This window comes from Takifugu rubripes, chromosome 15, assembly GCF_901000725.2.
Source record: "Takifugu rubripes chromosome 15, fTakRub1.2, whole genome shotgun sequence".
NCBI classification, from domain to species: Eukaryota; Metazoa; Chordata; class Actinopteri; order Tetraodontiformes; family Tetraodontidae; genus Takifugu; species Takifugu rubripes.
In genome coordinates this window covers 11,166,106-11,185,561 of record NC_042299.1, presented here as the reverse complement: position 1 = coordinate 11,185,561, position 19,456 = coordinate 11,166,106, and the positions used below count along the sequence as shown (strand labels likewise).

The following is a 19,456-nucleotide window of genomic DNA, read 5'->3' as shown; positions in this document are numbered from 1 at the left end:
TCTTATTGAGCACAACTGATACAGATGAAAATTCACAACACAACACAAAACTCCTCCACATCGACACAAACTGCCAATTGGAAGCATCTGCAGAGGTGCATGATGGGAAAGAATTCAATTCCAAAGACTCTTTTTATTGACGGAAGTAAAAGCACCAGTAGGACAACGTTATTATGTTTCTCTACAGACGTGTTTCATTATGAGCAAACTATTATGTGAAGTGAAAATTCGAGTAAAAATCAATCTAAAAGGTCAAATATTTAAATACAGGAGTCATTAGTATCATGTTTATTGCTGTCAAATGCTGATATGATAGAGGTTATTTATTACTCTATGACTTAGTTGCATGAACATGGGTGGCTTTAAAATTAACTGACACCATGACTATTGTTTAGTTCGCCGGTTGCCGTAGCTACAGTCATGCGATCATATCAACATGTGAACTGCTCATACCTGAACATGGCAGTGACGTTACAGTTATTACTTTTCAGAGCGGAGAAATCCGAGACACAATGGAGACAATGTGGTGTTACGCAAGTACTGTCTTAATTAGCACTCAGCATATGAAAAACAACACGAAATAGCTGGAGGGCTGCGTGGGCGAGGGCCGGGGGGGGGATGACTGTGCTGGAAATGGATTTAAAAAGTGAAAAATAAAGGTGCGCATCAATAGAGTGCTCCGTCATTTGGTCACCCCGCTGCTCGCTGTATGCGAGAGGAGTATTATTTACCGACGCTTCAGAATAGAAAAGGGCAAAGCGGAAGCACAGAACTTTGCACCAGAGCTGCACCAGCCCCCAGGAGTGTGTGTGTGTGTGTGTGTGTGTGTGTGTGTGTTAGGGGGAGGGGGGTCACTGCTTCCAGAGCGTCTAGCTGCCTGTACTGGAATAAATGCTGGACTGCAAACATCTATTTTACAGGATGGTAATGGCATGAGGGAAAGATGATGATCACCCCGACACGCACACACACACACGCACACATGCGCACACACACATCCCAGCCTATTATCTGTATTCTTCTGAGCACATTCCGCAGCTGTTCTGGCATTTCAGGAGCTTCTATTTTCCAAACATGCGCACAATTCCTTCCAACGTGACCAGACTGGGTGTCAGCTCATTGTTTTGCTTGATTTTACAGATGAAAACATATTAAACACGATACACACGGTGTCAGAAGGCAGCAAGGTTATTAAGGAAATGTGCTTTTTTTTTTGGAATGTCTTATTTCATGTCTTTAATTAAAAATTAAAAGATGTCCTGTGTCTCTTCTGAACTGGACACAAGAGAGTGTTACTCAGATTGTCCAAAGCTCTGCTTGAGCTTGAACAAAAACGTAATAAATTAATTTTTGCTGCTTCTGATTGTAGATAAATGATTAAGCTGAGGCAGTTTTGTCCTGTAGTCCCCTTCAGTATATGTAAGGGAAGATCCTGTAGGGGACACGTCGACAGTAGGTGTCCCACGCTAGTCCATACTTGGCTCTGCACTGTCTCTCATCCCGGTCCTCTCGGTGAATCAGCAGGATGGTGAAATAAATGATGTAGAAGTAAGGCAGAAGGTGTGAGAATCCTGGAAAGATGAGAGGCGCATTATTCATAAGATGTAGTAAAAAAACAATGTTCTTCACAAAATAACACATGGAATTTGGAGCAGGTTTGTTTGATAATTTGGCAACAAGGACCCAAAACTAAAGCCAGAGTAAGTTCAAGGTGTCATCCTGAATCTATAAATATATTTAGTCCAATCTGGACATTGCTCAAGGCATGACTGACTCATGGAAGTGGAAAAGAGCAAACTCTTGGCCAACCTTGACAACTGAAAAAGCTGAAAAAAGTTAAAACCATATCTAATCAGCTCCAGATCAAAAATCTGGCTGCAGGTCAGTGGGTGCTGAAGCCTGTTTCCTCGCTCCCGTATGCAGCTCAAGGTTCTGAATCAAAACTAAAGGAGGATGAAAACATGCACAGGCACTGATAAACGAACCTTGAGAGCTCCATCTCTGTTACCATGACCGTGGTTAAAAAAAAAATCATCCACGATGAGATAGAAAATCTTTTACTATTGGAATAATTATCCATAATGAGGATGACCAGCTGTAATTCATCCTGCTCACTGTGCTTCCCTTATAATCTGTCAGACGAACGCTGAAGTAAATACCAGAGAGCTCATGATGCATCACGATAAACCTCACGGAGACGACAGAAGGTTCTCAGCAAATACTCCTAATATTCCTCCTTTGCCGCTCAGCTTCGGCCCAGCTGGGATCTGCCTTTCTGACTCTTTGTAACGTCAGTTCTGTGACTCTGGTGACGGTCGGGTCACGTACAACGGTACTTATGCAACGACTTCACATCTGAAAAGCAATTTGCAGCGCTGTAACGAAGAGTGAAACATGCCATTTTAGGAAGGGTGCTTTCAGAGGAATCCGAGGCAGCCGACACAGGAACAAAGGGAGCAGACAGCTGCTACTGTGTCTGTCACCAACACTGAGTGCTTTTGGCTTTTTCTTTGTTCTAATATGGTAAAATCTAAACAACTCAGACTGAGAACTTAGAACTTAAAACAGTAATGAAAGCCTCACTGCCATCCAAACATCACTTCCTCTATGTTAGCATTGAATGTCTTTAACTTTTAATACTTGCATGATTTAAAACTTCTTGTTTTCATTCCACAAACACTCCCGACTCTCCACCAGGACACCAAAGGAGTGATAAAAAGAGCTGATGAAACAGAACTGAAACAGAACTGAGAAAGCTTGTTTCATGTATTCATTCATTCATTTATTAGCTCAGGGACCTGATGTCTTGAATGGTGCAAGTTTAGGCCACAATAAGGTCCCATTTGTCTGCATAATTGCTTAAAATGACCATATTTTTCATCCAAAAATGTTTTGTTTTTGTGTTAATTTTGTGCATGTGTGTATCTTACCACATGGCAGAGACCACGCCAGGGCCATGAGCAGGTCACCGAGGTAATTGGGATGACGAACAAGACCCCACCAGCCTGACACTAGCAGTCGCTTTCCTGTTGCCGTGGCGATGGTCTCCAGTCCTGAGCAGAGGAGTAAATTTAGCACTGCAGACACCTCTTACCCTTTCTATTTTAACACTACAGTTTCCTCCACAGCCCTTAAGCAACCCGGCTTTGCGATTCATTACATTTTCAGAGGAGAGTGACAACTTGCACAGATTTGGTGAATGTATTTAAGAAAGTTCTGAAAAAAAAAGACTGACTTGCTACGCTTGGATGTGAAGGGTCTCGCCTGAACTGGTTCTTCTGTGAGTTGGACTTTCTGAAAATATAATATCCAATACCTGGCGACAAACAGAGACACATGAATTCGCTTCAGCCATTAAACATTTACCACATTTAACATTTTATCATCTATGTTACCATTGAGCGCGATTATACAAGCTGCTCCGAGGAAACTGAGGGTCTGTGGGTGCACCACCAGGAAGGCAGCCTGCAGGCTGTATGTGAAGGGAACCCAGGCCAGGTCTCCAAACACCAGCATGAAGCCAAAACCATCATGCACGATGTCCATGGTTGTTAGAACAGCCTCCTGTTCAAACACAGAGCAGATTATCAGAGAAAGATTAGTCTGGAACACCAAAAGATAAATGTAAGAGCAATTTTAGGTGACATTTTCCTTCTTTTTTTCCCTAGAATTCTACTCAACCAAATGTCAGATGTCAGATTTTAACAAAGATTTTTCATCTCAGTCACAAATGATTCAGATTTCAGATTCCTTTTTACTTTTCAGTAGTGTTCCTTTTTAGCATATCTATTTTCGGTCTTATATCTTTGTTTTAGACCACGTGCGAGTCGACTGATGTTGGAAAGCTGAGGGATCACCTGTACATTTACCTCATTCCACAGGGCATCGGCCACATACAGCAGCTGGAAACTGTTGACCAGAATCATGGCGAGTGACGGGGAACCTCGAAGCTCCACCTCCTTCATCAACATGCCGAGATTTACAACCACCTGTGAAAAAATAACTGCTTTACACCTGTGTCCTCTTGATTGTGGTTCTTAGAGACATTTAACAGTGACACATCAGTCAACTGGAACACTATCATTTCTATAGAGGTTAATGCATATTTGATTACAGAATACATCTAAACAGGGTCGGCTTCAGTGCTTTGTTTTAGATGCTTACTGGGACAATATAAGCATTTGTAAGATGGTGAACCTTAAAAGTTTTAAAGGTTGAACAGGAAGTGAAAAATCTCCTACACACTGTCTGCAGCCAGTTGGTGGAAGCTTATTTCTGTCCTCTCCTACGCAGCTGTCTTTAAAACACTCCGATTTACAAAGCTTTAATGCTGTTTGTGCTGTCATCACAGAAGAAAATTCAGATAAAGGGTGTTTGCATCAATCCTTGTATGATCCTAATGTTTCCCTGTGATTATAACGGATAATTACGATGTATAGGAGCCTTTCGTGTGATGCTGAGTAGATTCTATATGGTAATATTCATAAATAATAAGACACACTTACATCTACTTCTCAAAAAATCACCTTAATTATACTGCTGTCAAAAAGGACAGAAGTTTATTCATTTTCTTATCGTGTCATAATGGGGGGGAAAGCTGTGGAGAGCAACACCGCCATCTGTTGGTCAATTGTGGGTTTCTAACCAGCATTACCAGTAAAAAAGTAATTTTAATCAAAACATATTTATAACAGATTTAAATGCATTTAATTAGAAAGTTGTATTTTTTGTTTCGTTTTAAGTCATACTTGATTTTTGTCTTTCTTTATGGTTTTAATAACAAATACGTGAAACGGAGCATCATGTCATTGGTAACTCACCCAGCCAATCAGACCTGGCCTGAGCTCGCAGAAATACTTCAAGTCAAAGTTTCCAACTCTTGGGTTCAGTTCCCGACCAATGAAGAAATCATACAGAGGGTTTCCTAAACAGAGAGGCAGTGCATTACAAAAACACACACAAACATTATACACTCCTCAAAAAGTAAGGAAACGGTAAACTATGAGCATGTCATTAAATTAAGTTTCAATTCAATAATTCACGTTTCAATTCGGACCTAAACCATGTCACACAAACCTTCTGTGACTTTTTTTTAAACTTTTACCTCCATACAAGCTGAGAGCAACCACAGCTTGTTCTCAGCTTTCTGCCTCCACATTGAGCAGAATTCACTCTAACTGTTGAAGGGGGTCAGTTAATATAAAAGTGTTGCTGATGCAGCCTGCAGGCTTGTGGAGAGCCTGAGCGTTGAAGAGTACACAGAGGAATAACAGGATCCTTCATAAATGGAAGAAAAAGCCCACAGACGGGGTATTTTTGTGCCTGAGATGAACATCCTCACCTGTATTGCCTCCTAAAGCGAGAGCATGAGAAGGAGCCCAGAAGGAACGGATGTAGAGGTAGATGGAGAGCAGGAACGACAGCGCTATTGAGCACATGGCCAGAGGCAACAGCAGGTCGAACACAGACCCCAGCTGGGCACCGAGACCCATCAACAATAGCAACAACGCGCAGCTGATGCATAGGCTGTGGAACCCTGCAGGGCAGAAATAAACCAATCCACATCGCTGTTGCTTAGGAGACGGAGGAAAGCAGTCTGCCACGGGCTGCTGTGAATAAAGTCTTCAGCTGTTGAAGCCCACTAGACTGAGGCTCAGGGTGGCACATGCAATAGACTGGAACGTTTCAAACATGCGACAGAATCACACGTAAAGTTTGACAAAGTACAACCATGAAACATGAAGCAACGATACCATTTATAGGATATTTAAGACGCTTTCCGTCCCTCAGCACTAGTCCTTCAGACACCTGCAGATAAACACACGGTTCATCAATGACATCATAGTTTAAAAAGCAGAGGAAACATTCTGTCTTCGACTACCCCCCAACACGCACACTACATTCATCATACCTTTCCAAGTGGCATGAAATAGAGGACAACATGCAGGCTGATCCAGCCCAGCAGCAGCACAGGGGCCAGAGGGTCCCACAACTGCTCAGCTGAGGGTAGAGGAGGGGGCCAGCAGAGCACACTGGCCTCGGAGGACCGACTCACAGAGGTCAGGAACAGGACCGTCAAGGGAAGTAAGGTGGGAATGAACAGGGCACCTGAGAGGTGGATAGGTTAGATCAGAAGGGGTGGTGGTAGGAGATAAAATAAGATATAATCATCATATGAAAACAAACCGTAATCATTCATTCCAATAATTTTAGGAGAAAAACCAAGGACTTTACTCAATGAGCACAAAAAACATGATTGTTGTATTGTCTCACCCAGCGTTCCTCCAAACTCTCTCTGAGCATCATGGGAGGTTTTGTTCTTCAGTGCTTGAATGGTTGGCTTCATTTTTGGTCCTGCAGAAAAATAAAAGAAGGCATATTTTATTTAGACAGACTGAAGTCTTAAAACAAAGTTCCAAATTACAAAGTAATAGGTAGTACATATGGTCATGAGTTCCATTCACCTGTGAGATTTAATGACCGAAGCTAGTTTTGTAGGTAAAAAAAAAGTTTCATTATATAATTAGTACATGGGTAAAATCTGATAGTAAATATAATTTTGACAATGAATTTATTTGTTGTAAAATTTACAGTTAAACATACTGTGAGTTCATATATGATATAATTAGTGTATGTATTACATTTTTAAAATCTCAATATAACACGTTTAATAAATCCACCTTAAAATAAACACATTTAAAGATGATTCTGTAGGTAATCAGCAAATACGTGAAAGGTATTTGGTAAGGTAAGGTTAAATATGAATATAATATAACTAGTATATGGTACAATTTAGGAATTTTATTCCCATTGTTTATATCAATAGAATCAATGTAATTTCCCTTATCTCTTACTTTATAACTGAGTTCATTGACATTCGAGGTAGTGAAAACGAACCTGTGATATTTAATTGATCACAATTCAATTCGTTTCCAGGACGACCAACTAGATACCAAAGAAAAGCTCTTCTACCGGCACTGATGCAACTGTTGTTATAAAGACTGGAGACAAAGTTCAGGTCTGAAGTCCTGTGTGTCCCTGCTGTGACAATATAACGCCGAGGCCTCTTTAGCCGGGGCGTCTTTAAAAACAAGATGATTAAAATATCAAACGCGGTCGATCTCCTGATGCTGTCCGACTTTACCTTACCTGAGAGAGACGCGCAGATGTGAGCCGAAAACGCTTTTAATACCGGAGTGCATCCATCCAAAAAGCTGCTGATAGAAACGCCCCCGGAACACGTCCGCGAGGCACGAAACGCCCTCTCGGCCAATCAGATCGCTCAGCAGGTATCAGAAGAGGGCGGGGACAACTTTCCATAGCCAATCAAATGATCTCATCAGGTGGCGACAGTCGAATGAGCGACAGTGACGGAGGGCTGGCAGATGTTGTGAAATACACCTGTGTTACCATCGACACGTTAGGATTGTTAAAATAAACGTCAATAACGGCATATTTTACTGTTATCAGAGTTTTCTTTTTTAATAGATCACCCTTAGACTATCAAACGAGTAAATTTAATTGTACACACATACATTCAACCATATTCTACATAATTTCTCTGAGACATGCACAGCAAAATAGATAATCAGTAGATTAGCTGTAGTGGTTTAGACGGACTTTAAATTATTCAGAGAGAGAAAAAAAAGACCCCTAAAAGCATTTATTAATACGTGACATTTTCACAGGACACATTTGTTCATCATTGTCAATCTGCAGCCCCCAGCAATACACTTATTTTAAGGCAAACGTGTTTAAAAACTTCTGTATCGTGTCGCTTACTTTTTTCTATACTGGAAAATAAAAATAAGTTAAAGGAACCTATTTTCTCTGATCTTTTACATCAAATCCAATCTAATTCTCAGAAAAACAAAAAAAACAATGCCTGAGCCTGGATTAAAATGTAGATCTGCTCCACTTTCCCTCTAAAGTCACTTAAGCAAGCCAAGTGTTTAAAATGTTACACATTTCGCAACACTAAAATATGTAAAACTGATCTTAAGTCAATAGGCTTCACCTCTTTTTTTGATAGAAACCAACTGAGAATGCATGCACACATTACACGGCATCATCTGAACCTAGATCAGTTTAATATCCATGTGACAGTCTCAGATATCAGTCCTGTTGCACTTTAATCTCAGCCCCTCTCACAGATGACTTCAATCACACTTTGCTCCATTGGAACAGGATCCAGGCAGCGGTGGGCGGAGCTGCCCATTATCTCGTCCAGCAAGAAGTGCACAAGGTTCTCATCAGAGACGAAGCGCCACAGGTACATCTGCAGGTAGTGACAGTCAACCTGGATCTGCTGAAGCCCGTAGCGGCCAAATGTGCGCAGCCGGACGCACTCCAGGAACGTCTTTAAACTGATTTTGATAATTCCTGTCATCACAGAGACCTGGAGAGAGCGGCGTGGGTGTGAGTGACACATTTTTAGTAAGGTTAGACTGCGAGAAGCACATGAACGCACCTTGTTGAACTCCACTGAGCTGAAGATGTCGATCCGTTCTGAAAACAACTTGTGTATATTGCTCAGCAGATTAGTATCCATAGGGGCACTGCAGAGATTCACAAGAAAAAAATGTCAGGTGACATCTCAAACAGGGAACAAAGCTGAGAGTTTACTACTATTCCCCGACCTGGGGGTGTAGCTGGCTGCATAGCGCGCTTGCTGCCTGGAGCTGCTGTAAACAGAGAAAGTCCTTTTGCTGGAGTCACTGCTGTGTGCTTTCCTCACACCTTCTTCATAGAGCAGCCCGACCTGTAGTGAAGCACAGCCCATTCAGAAGATCCTCTCCCCACACATGGTGATGGCATTTAAAGAGTAGCACTGAGGACTGAACCTCAGATGGTGATTTGAACAGAATGCAAACCGGACCTGCACGTCAATTGAGGTAGTATCCTCCACCACCCGCTTCATCACGGCTCGGACATTTCGTGGCTCGATGGTATTTACCCAGTCGCGTGTTTCCACACTCTTTCTCAACATCTGGGAGATAATCAGTCCCTGCACCTAGAAACACATTAACAGGTTAAAGAAAAGGTCTCTTTGTAGTCTGATGTCTGTTGACTTGTGTGTTGCAGATGAAACCCCACCTTTACATAATGGTTCAGTAGTTTCTGTGCTGCCTCTCTTGCTTCTGCACATAAAGTTGTGACAGGTGTGACTGGGCTGTGGTGCTGGGACAAGAATAGGTGGATGTAAGTTTACCTTCATCAACTGCATGCTTAAACTCTATGTGTGTCTTGTGCTGATTTTTTTCTGTAAGTCTGTTCAACCTGCACTAGGAACTGCTCATCTGTCAGTGTGAGTATATAGGAGATGGTGGAGGTTTCATAGTCCAGGCAGAGACGGGAGAGCAGCAGCAGGAGGGCCGGTGGGGTCGAGCCGCCTTTGTCCCCTGTGCTCTCACAAAACTGGCGGGAAGACTGGCACACAAATTTGATGAAGCTCACCACAAGACTCTCACGTACACCCTGACTGCAGAACTCACCCTGTAAGGAAAAGAATGAAACGGGATTAATAACAAAAATGCTTCACCCTAAAACTTCAGAGAACATTTGCAAAAACCCAAATTATAGTTCATCAAATTATTGAGCCCTGGTAAGAATAAGAAATATTGATAAGTATTGATATCTTAAATAGAGAAATTATTACTATTTTAACAATATTTAGCTGAGCAACTGTGGCTCATACGACAGAAAAATAGAATCCCTTCACCTTGAAGTATGGTTTGTTGGAGAACGTAATGTCTTTAGCTGTGAAAAGATGCACCGACGTCAGCACTGATTTAATCTGATTGAGAATAGAAGCAGACAGTGAGGAGAGCAGCTCAGGCAGGCTGGTGTGAGTGTCTCTGCTGGAGGTAGGCCCTCCCAGAAGAGCACCGCCAGCAGCCATGGAAGTGCCGGTTGCGGAGAGTCGAGGCGTGGCCAGGGCCTGCCTCACGTCCGTCAAGCTGTCCATGTAGAAACTCTGCAGGGCAGTGAGGTACTGTTTGACACGGTCCGTCGCAGCACGGATCACAATTTCAGTCCCCTGGATTGGAACAGTGGAGCCTGGCAGCAGTTTGGCCACAGCCTGAAGTCTGCGGTGGAAGCGGTCGAGTGCGCGGACTAAGAGAGAGTTATCTGCTACTCCCCTCTCTTCTTGTATCCTACGCTCTACAAGTGAGAAATAGCGAGCAGCCAGATCATCCACGAAGCCGTGCAATTTCTCGTTTGCCATTTCGGAAATATTTATAGCAACGAGCTCGCCTTTCTGAGCATGGTTGATGAAGAGTTCTTGATATGATGTAATAACTAGACACAAGCTGCTGACAAATTCGTTGCAGCCTCTGTCGATGAACTCCAGGATGTCGGTGTTAGGGGTGGGAGAAGATACACTGCTGGCATTTGGGGAGTTGACAGATGATGACCTGCGTTCAGAAGCACTTCTTCCTACTGAGGCAGAAGGGTAAGGTCTTATCTCTACTTCCAGACCCTGAAGGTCCAACTCAAGCCGGGACCGTGCGTGGCTCAGGAATTTATCACACAGCTCCTCTGCTGGCTCATCCAACTGTAGCAGCAGGTCCACACATTCTGATAATTCTTTAGAGCTTGACCCGCCATCCCTATGAAACAAAAAAAACCATGAGGAACTAAATAAAATCATGTTTTAGCATTTAGTGATAAACTTTGCTATTTAATTAATTTAAATATTTAATTTAATTTAATTTAATTCAATTAAGCTATTTAATACATTTTAATCAGAGCATTACTGCTTAATGGCCACCAGTAGAAAATAAGGAAACTGCAGACCAGTCTTGATATTTTCATAATTTTAAGTTCTAACTTTGGGGTCCAGATATTTGACATAAGACTGTCCAATATAAATGATATGTAAAGCCTTTACTGACCTCTCACATAGACAGTTGTTCATTTTGCATGAATTATTTTTTTAAAGTTCTTCAATGTTTCAATTCTTCAATATCAATGCTTCACTGTCATGATCCATCAAAATGTCTTTTGTCATCTAAAGGCTGACAGACCTGAACTTCTGCCGGAGTTCCTGCGCCAGCTTGTTCATGATGGCGTGACAGTCATCCTGAATTCCTTTAAAGGAGGGCAGGTGGCTGTACTGCTGCAGCACACATCGGGCATGGCGGTAGGACTTCACTGCCTGAGCGTAGGCCTGCAGCTCCAAACATTTGTTTAGTCGTGCGGGCAGTTCAAACAGAAACTGCAGCTTCCTTAAGAGGGTGTGAACCCCTGAAATGGAACACAACAAACAAGTGTGGGAAATTTGATCTATTTACTATTTCTATAAGTATACAGAACAAGCAAAACAACAACCTCAAAGTCACCTGAGAGTTTTGTAATCTGTGTGTGCTGGTCTTGAAGAGTACCACTAATGCGAGCGCTAAACTCAGTGATGGCCGCCATGTTAGCAGATAGGCAATCCATTTCATCCTCCATCTTTTTGAAGTCATTCTTCATCTTCCTTATGGTGTCTAAAAATTGCAAGAATAGGTTTGATACTATAACTCAAGGACAAATAAAGAGTGAACTTACATGAATATTTTTTTTTTAAATCAAATTTTGTCCCATCTCGTTGCAGAGATGTCATAGAGAAGGGAGAACGGCAGCAAATATCAAATGTGCCCTCATCTTTGAGTGATGTTGGCTGTCACTGGGGGACAGTTGGTGAAGATATTTTCCAACTGACTGGTGGGTAAGGAGCGTCGTGTATTCACACATAAAGCTACCATGCAGGAACTTGACAAAAACTAAATTAAGGAAACGTATGCACGCTCAAAGGCAAATACAGGATAAAAAACAGCATCTAATAAAAAAATGTGATCCCAAGTAAATGAAGACTGTGAGTCAGATGTTTTCTTTACCTGTTGCCGATATGAATTTGTTGTAGTTTTCATACACCAGCGTCTGCATGTCACTATCCAGTGAGCGGATCTGCTTGACCATGCAGGTCTCATGGTCCATCAATTCAGCAAGAGAACACTCCCTTCTGAGCTGCAGACCAACAGTTACCAAAACCTATTTAGTCTGCATATTACTCTATAACACACATTTACTAATGCAAATATTAGAAACACCCAGTAAAGAAAATAATACAATTTCCTTTTCGGTTTTGCTATGACAATCTCATTACTATGACACTGTGGTGACCATGAGAAACATCATTGGGTTGTACTTTAACCAGACTATCTAAGATTCACGTGGATAAAAGGTGACACTTCAGCTCAGACTAGCACATAATGACAAGATGTGTGTTTAATACCTGCAGACGAAGGTAAAAGCACAGGTCACTTACCTTGTTGAGATAGAGTTCGGGGTCGAAATGCGGCCCGTTGATGTCACAAGGATCCAGGGACCTCGGTTGCTCGTCGGCCTTTCCTTCCTCGTTCAGCCCGTAGTAGAGCTTCAGCATGCCGTGCACCCTGCGTCTCCTGCCGGAATCATCCGACATCTGACTGGCAGCCGAATCGCTAGTCTCTGCATCCATAATGTGCAGAACCCTGCCAGAAAATGGACCAGTGAAATGGCGATAATCGACAATGGTGGGTGTTTACCTGCCGGAAGAAAACAGAACAAACGCCGTCGGAAACTGTAAAGTCGTGCTATTTAGTGACTCAAAAATAGGTAGAAGAACTATTTGATATTAATAAAACGCTTTTTGTTGTAATTAGCTTGTAAAACCGGTCATGTTTCTCCGAAAACATATAAACCTAACATAAGAGACTTTATTGTAGCACCTTGAACACGTTTGTGTTTCCGGGTTTGTGGCCAATCCGGTGCTCGTCGGGTTGTCTGTACGTGATGACGTGATAGATCACGCTGGGCGAGGGTACGTACGTCGGTATTTTTCTATTTACGTTGATTTTATTTCCTTTCCTCGCACCTTAGCAATCAGCAAACAGTTCACATGATTAATAATTTTCCAATTAGTAACAATGTTAACACTTAACTGCGCTATTGTCTTTCTATATACACATAGCTCGGTTTTATTGGCTGAATGTAGACACTGTTAGTAAAGTGTATTTACTATTGATTGATTCCCAATTATCCATTTCCAAGGAATTAAGTCCATTTTGCACATCTTTATTAAAACACATCAAATATATCTTACAGAAGGCAGAATAAGCCTAACACACTGCTCCACACTAGTCCAGTGAGGTATCAGAACATCATAAACTAGGAAGGTGAAATATATGGTCTAGTTAAAATACTGGGAAATACATTACAAAAAATTGTGTCAAAACGAAAAACATAACAACAATGAAAGTATCCAATGTCAAAAACAGTACAAAGAATAGGCACTTAATGCTTCTGCAGTGAATGCTTAGAGGGGAAAAAAGACAACACAAGCAACTTCTCCACTTCATTCTGGTCTACAAACAACTGAATCTCCTGAAAATCAGCAAAATTCTGTCCCAAAAATCTAACAAAATCCTATCTGCAGATTAAAGATCAAAGTAGTAGTGTAAATAGTGCAGTATCAAATGTGTAATCTGCTGGAATGGCTATTCTACAATGTGACATGCATAGTGTGAATATGCAACAACATACTGGTCTGCTGCACTCAGTTTACAGACATAACAGGTCAGAGCATAAAGATGTAAAAACATTCAGAGGTCTGCATGCTGATCTGACTGAGGAAGAACACGATTGGAGCCACATTTCAAAAATGAAAGGATTTGTTAAAGATTCTGAATGTGCAGAAAAGACAAAAACAACCTCCAATTTGTGTGAATTGCACCCCAATATTACAGTAATATTCTGAGTTTTGGGTGAATGTAGCTTCCCTAAAGAGATGCTGTGAGATGCTTGACATTAGTCGCGTGATTCTAGTTTGGAAAAGTGTTACAACAGCAAATATCAAACATGTCAATTCAATAAAAAGCCAAATGTACACAGCACAGAAAATGTGCTCACATGAGTTTTTTTAAGATCAGTAACAAACTGTTTTATGTTTCTACCACAATTTTCTTTTTTGTCACGGTTCATTAGAATAAGGCACAGGCAGATTGAGATGCAGGATAATGGTACCGAGTCCTTAGATCACCCCGGAAATGGTGGGTTGGCCGACTATAAAGAGTTGGCGCCAACGCTTTGGAGGGGCATTTACAGTATATTTATTAATAGTGACTACTGACGGGTTCAATCCCTAGGTATTAAAGTTAAAAGGTGAAAATGTTTAGTAATTTTGAGTCACAGCAGAAAAAACAAAAAGGTGATGTAAACTAACAGTTCTCTGTAGGAGTGTTTCTCTAAGGCTTGTCTTTGTCTTATTGATCAAATGTCATTCAATGAAATATTGTTTTTGCATCGCTAAACTGTCTTTATGTACAAAAAGATAAATATTGTAACACTTGAATGACTTCCTTGGTCCTCTTGGGTGTTTACATGTTAAATTAGTCGAACGTCTCATCTGTCAAGTCTTTGAATATCAGTGTAAAATGATCAAGTTTGGTCTATGCTGCTGAGGGTTGGAGCTGTTTAACCCTGTTCCAGACTCTCTAACACTTGTACAGCCGAGTACGCGGGTGCTTGCCGGGTAAAAAAGGATGCAGCTCTCTTGGGCTTCAAGCGCTTGATTTCTTTTCCTGAGAGAACACAACAGACATATGGTCACGACGGAAGTAGAAATAATTTACAAGCCAACGTCCTGTAATACACTCACCAGTGTCCACGTAGCTGATGGTGTTTAGCGTGTGGACTCGACTGCATACCACGCTGTTTTGTCTGTGCAGCATCCCGCGCCGTCCTCCGCGTCCATTCTTGTGCCTGCCTTCCTGATTGGCGGACTGTGGGACGTCCTCCCTGTCAGTTTCACCTGCAGCCCCTCCCTCAGATCCAGAATTGAGCTCCACACAGAATTCAATGAAGCCGCTCATTAGCTCGGCCTGTTCAAATAAAGCAGTTTTTGAAAAGACAGGATAAAACAGCTGAACTGCAGGATTAAAGCTTGAAGAGGATCTGCTGTCCTCAGGTTATGTAACGCCTCATCACCATCTGGTGGCCCACACTGGTCTTTTTAACATTTCAGCGATGACACCGTGTTTTGCTCTTTTGAGAACAAAGCTCAAGCAGCACCATTCATAAACCTCCTCAAAAACATCAGCAGCAATGAGCTCTCCAGAGACCTTCAGCAGAAGTGAGACACAATCGTAACCACATCTGTCACCTCGCTCTGGCAACAGTTAAATAATTCGCCACAGATCTGAGGCAAGCAGCAACCACAACATACTGACTGGCTGATGACATTTTTCTTACTTGTTTCGAGTAGATCTTCAGTAGCTTGTTGACAGCAGTGCCGTCTTCCTCACCATCAAACTCCAGCCAAAGAATGTGTGAGTCCCCCTCCTCTTCAGGGTAGCTGTGGTCCCAGGAAAGCTCGCTGAATTGCAAGCCAAGCAGCACATGCTGCGACACATTCAGTGCAGCAGAGATGAGGATGATACCCAACTAAGGTGTTATGCCCAAGCAAAGTGAAAAACATGTCACCTTTTCTTTGGCGTCCATCACATAAACCCCCTCCAGGCAGATTCCCACATTCACAGTTTTACGCTTTCCTCTTTGGAGAATCCCTTGTGACGGTTTGTCAATCTCGCCGAGAAATAAAGCGCACCTGAAGTTGAGAAAAATTAAATGACAGCAAAGGATATTGACTTTAAATGAAGTCATGTGAGGATGAGTAAGAAGCACAGATTACTCACCCATAATAAGGCAAAGTGTGACAGGTGTGCAGGTACTGGTGCAGGAGCTGTGTGGGCTCAGGAGAGTCTCCAACAGATGTGCAGAGTTTTCTATATGCTGCCAAAAGGTTCTGCTCCACACCTGCCTGACGGCTTGACTTCCCTCTCAGAGTGGAGAACAATCCCCCACTCCCTATGGCAACATGTGCAGGCACGTAGGAAGACACTTTCTTCTCTCTGTTTTAAAGCAATCAAGACCACCAGCAAAAAAAATAAAATAAAAAATCTGACTATTTGTAAAATCAAAGGGGATATATCACCATATCACTGGTACATTACATAGATATACATCAAAAATTCAGTTTTAAATCTGTTTCTAAGCAAGCTCTTTAACTTACTTTAAAACAGTAGCAAATTGTTGGTCATCAAGGCCAGTGCCCTCATCAAGAGCAAAAGACAAGGCTCCGAGATCTGTCCAGTGTTCGGGATCACAGGGGTATCGACCAGCAAGAATGTTGCTCTTGGCCTCATCGTACAACAGCCTCAGCACAGCTTCATCCTCAATCTGTTGGACAATCAGAGATTAATATGCTTGTGTGTTATTTCTTCAAAATCTACTCATCTAATAAGAGTTGTTGTTTAGCTGGAGCGAAGCGTTGTGAAGAACCAGTACCTGCTGCTCTTTAGATTTAGGATAAAACACATTGCGTCGGAACTGGAGATACGGTTCATCTGTAGAAAAAAAAAAAAACCATGGACATAAAGACAAAAGTCAACGTGTTGCTGATTCTCAAACCAAAACTGCATTAACCTAGAGACGTTGCTGCCTGTGCTTAGCAATTATTATAACGTTATTCAACAGTAACGATTCATTTCGTTTTTGCTTGTATTACTAAGTTGTCACTACTGTACCCCCCGTTTTTGGCAACGCAAGCTACAGCCGTTTCACCAGTTCTTTGAAAAAGGCACAAAATGAACTAACACGTGTGGAATTTTCTAGTTAAAGTGTTAAACCATTAACAAACTCCAGACTTCCAACACCTCTTTTGCAAACTTTTACCTTCATCAACCAAAACTTATTTGACTGTATTCAGCTTTATGGAACCCTATTGATAAAATAGCAGACAACTTCAGACAGCTAGTATTTTACTTTTCAATGGCAGCCCAGAGCACCAGCAAAGTCCCGTCTCTCACCTTGTGAAATGTCTTCTTCTGAGGCATCGGTGAAGCGGTACAATAGGTCCTGCCACTGACGGCACAGCTTGTATGGTTGATGCCTCAGCTTTAACTGCAAATCTAAAAGGTGATGAGGCAGAAAATTTAAGATTTAAGGTGCACATGTTAAAATAAGGTGCAACAAATGGTAATTGGGCCATGTCTAAGGTACATACTTCAGGAGCCGGACCATTGTTTTGTATTAACAGTTGAATAAATACAATTCTATAAAGTATTCAACTCTGAGCCAATTTACTTCATGCAATGCTGTATAAGGCCAACTTGTTGAGGCCTACATAGGCAACCACATTAAAACCCTGCTGAATTGGTCTGATCAAATACCAGCGTGTAATATTCTTAAAGGCCAAAAAATTATCATATTGATTGTGTGCTCTCACCAAGCAGTGGAGAACAAAGCCAGAAGGCAAACACTTCCCGAGCAGAATCCGGTATATGGAGAGCCTCACGAACACTTTGTCCCAACTCCTGTACGGTCACTGTCCCAAGGCCTTCTAATGTGAGGTGAACGGCACTCTCACCGAACAGATAAACAAGGACATCTTGAGCTGCACAAACATAAGAACAAGATTCTAAATGGAATGTCATCCAGAACAAATTCTTCTATCACAGAGCATTAATTGTGCTTGTAATTGTGGCACACACCACGGGAAAGCGTTGCAGAGGAGGCGACACTTCCCCTTTGCGAATGATCGCCTGATGAATCAGGAAAACTGCAATCATCTTCCATTTCTAATCTGTAACACAGAAGGCACTCACAGTTACATCACATCCTTTCAGAATGCATTCTAGCACAGTATAATATGCTTAGTAACCATAATAATCAGTAGGTGGAATATTTAATGTGACCCACAGGAACTAGAGGAATTAATCTGTGTTCACCAAAATCTTTGTGGTGCTCATATTGACCATATAGCCATAAATTGAATCTAAATAAAGACATCATCATGCTAGACGATGTCTCATTAACACCATGTGCTAAAACCAGAGGATCCCAACCAACTACATTTGATCTCCACTGCCTTTCATTTTGGTTCCAGTCTATTTGGTATTTAGTGAGAAGGAATCTTGAAAAAAGTTAACTGATATGGGGAAACACAGAAGCTCAGACTTAGTAGACGGTGGTGTGGCGAATCTATGCTCGCCAGAATCACAACAGGAAACAAACAATGGTGGAATTAGCCAAGAGAAATGTCAACTGACACTGGATTCCATTAGCTAAAGCCCAAGCTAGCTTAGCTGCAGGCGAACTGGTAATGTCACAAATAGTTGCCGTGATTAATTTATACCTTGACTGACATTCAGAAGAGACTTTGTACTCGAAATCTTAAAATACTGCGTTAGTGAACTTTGGGGTTCAGCGTGGTAAAACTCAGTGCTAACAGTAAGTTTGGGAACAAATTGTGTCTGTCCACCTACCTGTCAAGTCTGGAAAATCTGGCTCCACTTGCAGCCGATAGTCTCACTGGAATCCTTCTGCTAGTGTAAATATTCCCTAACCTCCTGTGGCTTTAGGCATAAACACATTGGAGATTTGAATAATTGCCTGCTTGTTTTTGCCCGGGCTACAGCTAACCAACACTTGTCCTGAACTAGCTTTCCGGGCAGCTGCAACAGTTTCAGTGGGCATTTCCCGGATGAGCCGTGTTATGTGAACCACATATCACGGCCGTGACTTCACTCCGGGGGCTGAAAATGTCCACATTATTATTATTATTATTATACTGCGAGGCCAACAGCTCAACGAAAACACCACAAAGTGTCTGAAATAACAGCCCTTGCGCGACAATACAGATCACATATGTAAAATTCCAAATCTTTCCGACAGAGAGTCGGTTCAAATTGTCTGATCCTGAAAATGATCCCCAAATCTACGTCACAGAGTGCGTCCTTGCCGGGCTGTCACGTGACCAGATGTTTCTCAAAAAATGAGAGGAAAGATTGTTTAAACTTTAAAGTAATGTTGTTTTTTTCCATAAAATAAAAAAGAAATACGCTGATATTGTACGGTTTCGCCACTAATCTACAATAGTTATATTATTATTATTATTATTATTATTATTATTATTGATACTACGTACTACTATCATTAGTCGTATCTAGGTCGTCTGTCAGAAGAGGGCGCTCTACTACAAAAAAAACACTCAACAATCTGTTTTCAAAAGGACCTTTAATAAATCTATACATATTCTTTGACATTACCAATTGATCCCATACTTTACACTTTGTTTCTTTCTGATAGACATTTGACATTATGGAGGGTGTGGTAGGTGAACTGACCAAGGAATGTGGATTTTGACAATAAATGTTAATGTTTTGTCGGAATTAAGACAAGCAAACAAAGCCCTGGCGTTGCTGGACAACATTCACCTGACACAGGTGTCTATAACTGCAAGGGCAGCAGGTTGAGTATTAATAAATGAGATTAAAAGCTTTTACAAAGATGTCAGGGGAGAGGACACACTTGATGGCTTTCACTGCATTACTGACATCAATTAATCCAACCTCATAATCCTCCCATTCTA

The 19,456-nt window shown here is 41.7% G+C and overlaps 3 protein-coding genes across 6 annotated transcripts; all 3 read right to left on the bottom strand.

Annotated features, from left to right (window-relative positions):
- Positions 1 to 121: 121 nt before the first annotated feature.
- LOC101069224 (delta(14)-sterol reductase) lies at positions 122 to 7,256 on the bottom strand. 2 transcript variants are annotated; one of them, XM_003971060.3, is made up of 11 exons: positions 7,150 to 7,256; positions 6,274 to 6,354; positions 5,912 to 6,108; positions 5,754 to 5,808; positions 5,342 to 5,536; positions 4,821 to 4,924; positions 3,870 to 3,989; positions 3,396 to 3,564; positions 3,236 to 3,316; positions 2,931 to 3,053; positions 122 to 1,571 (listed from the first exon to the last, which is right to left on the bottom strand). In XM_003971060.3, the coding sequence occupies exons 2-11, from the start codon at positions 6,344 to 6,346 to the stop codon at positions 1,411 to 1,413; spliced, it is 1,278 nt and encodes a 425-aa protein (XP_003971109.1). In that variant the 5' UTR covers positions 6,347 to 6,354; positions 7,150 to 7,256; the 3' UTR covers positions 122 to 1,410. The 2 variants fall into 2 exon arrangements, with proteins under 2 accessions (XP_003971109.1, XP_029704816.1); XM_029848956.1 differs by lacking the exon at positions 7,150 to 7,256 and adding an exon at positions 6,898 to 7,141.
- Positions 7,257 to 7,647: 391 nt separating this feature from the next.
- Positions 7,648 to 12,806, bottom strand: LOC101068992 (VPS51 subunit of GARP complex). 3 transcript variants are annotated; one of them, XM_011611436.2, is made up of 12 exons: positions 12,756 to 12,806; positions 12,314 to 12,572; positions 11,883 to 12,012; positions 11,346 to 11,492; positions 11,031 to 11,250; positions 9,722 to 10,613; positions 9,280 to 9,495; positions 9,097 to 9,180; positions 8,879 to 9,013; positions 8,640 to 8,761; positions 8,471 to 8,558; positions 7,648 to 8,398 (listed from the first exon to the last, which is right to left on the bottom strand). In XM_011611436.2, the coding sequence occupies exons 2-12, from the start codon at positions 12,503 to 12,505 to the stop codon at positions 8,138 to 8,140; spliced, it is 2,487 nt and encodes an 828-aa protein (XP_011609738.1). In that variant the 5' UTR covers positions 12,506 to 12,572; positions 12,756 to 12,806; the 3' UTR covers positions 7,648 to 8,137. The 3 variants fall into 3 exon arrangements, with proteins under 3 accessions (XP_011609738.1, XP_011609739.1, XP_011609740.1); XM_011611437.2 differs by having other exon boundaries at positions 12,314 to 12,518; positions 12,756 to 12,799; XM_011611438.2 differs by having other exon boundaries at positions 12,314 to 12,495; positions 12,573 to 12,778.
- A 279-nt stretch (positions 12,807 to 13,085) lies between these two features.
- On the bottom strand, positions 13,086 to 18,718 carry LOC115252774 (putative FERM domain-containing protein FRMD8P1). The gene is made up of 11 exons (XM_029848857.1): positions 18,351 to 18,718; positions 17,577 to 17,668; positions 17,312 to 17,479; positions 16,893 to 16,994; positions 16,372 to 16,430; positions 16,097 to 16,263; positions 15,720 to 15,935; positions 15,508 to 15,631; positions 15,277 to 15,426; positions 14,684 to 14,906; positions 13,086 to 14,606 (listed from the first exon to the last, which is right to left on the bottom strand). Exons 2-11 carry the CDS (start codon positions 17,659 to 17,661, stop codon positions 14,500 to 14,502), a joined length of 1,401 nt encoding a protein of 466 aa, XP_029704717.1. The 5' UTR covers positions 17,662 to 17,668; positions 18,351 to 18,718; the 3' UTR covers positions 13,086 to 14,499.
- Positions 18,719 to 19,456: the final 738 nt, after the last annotated feature.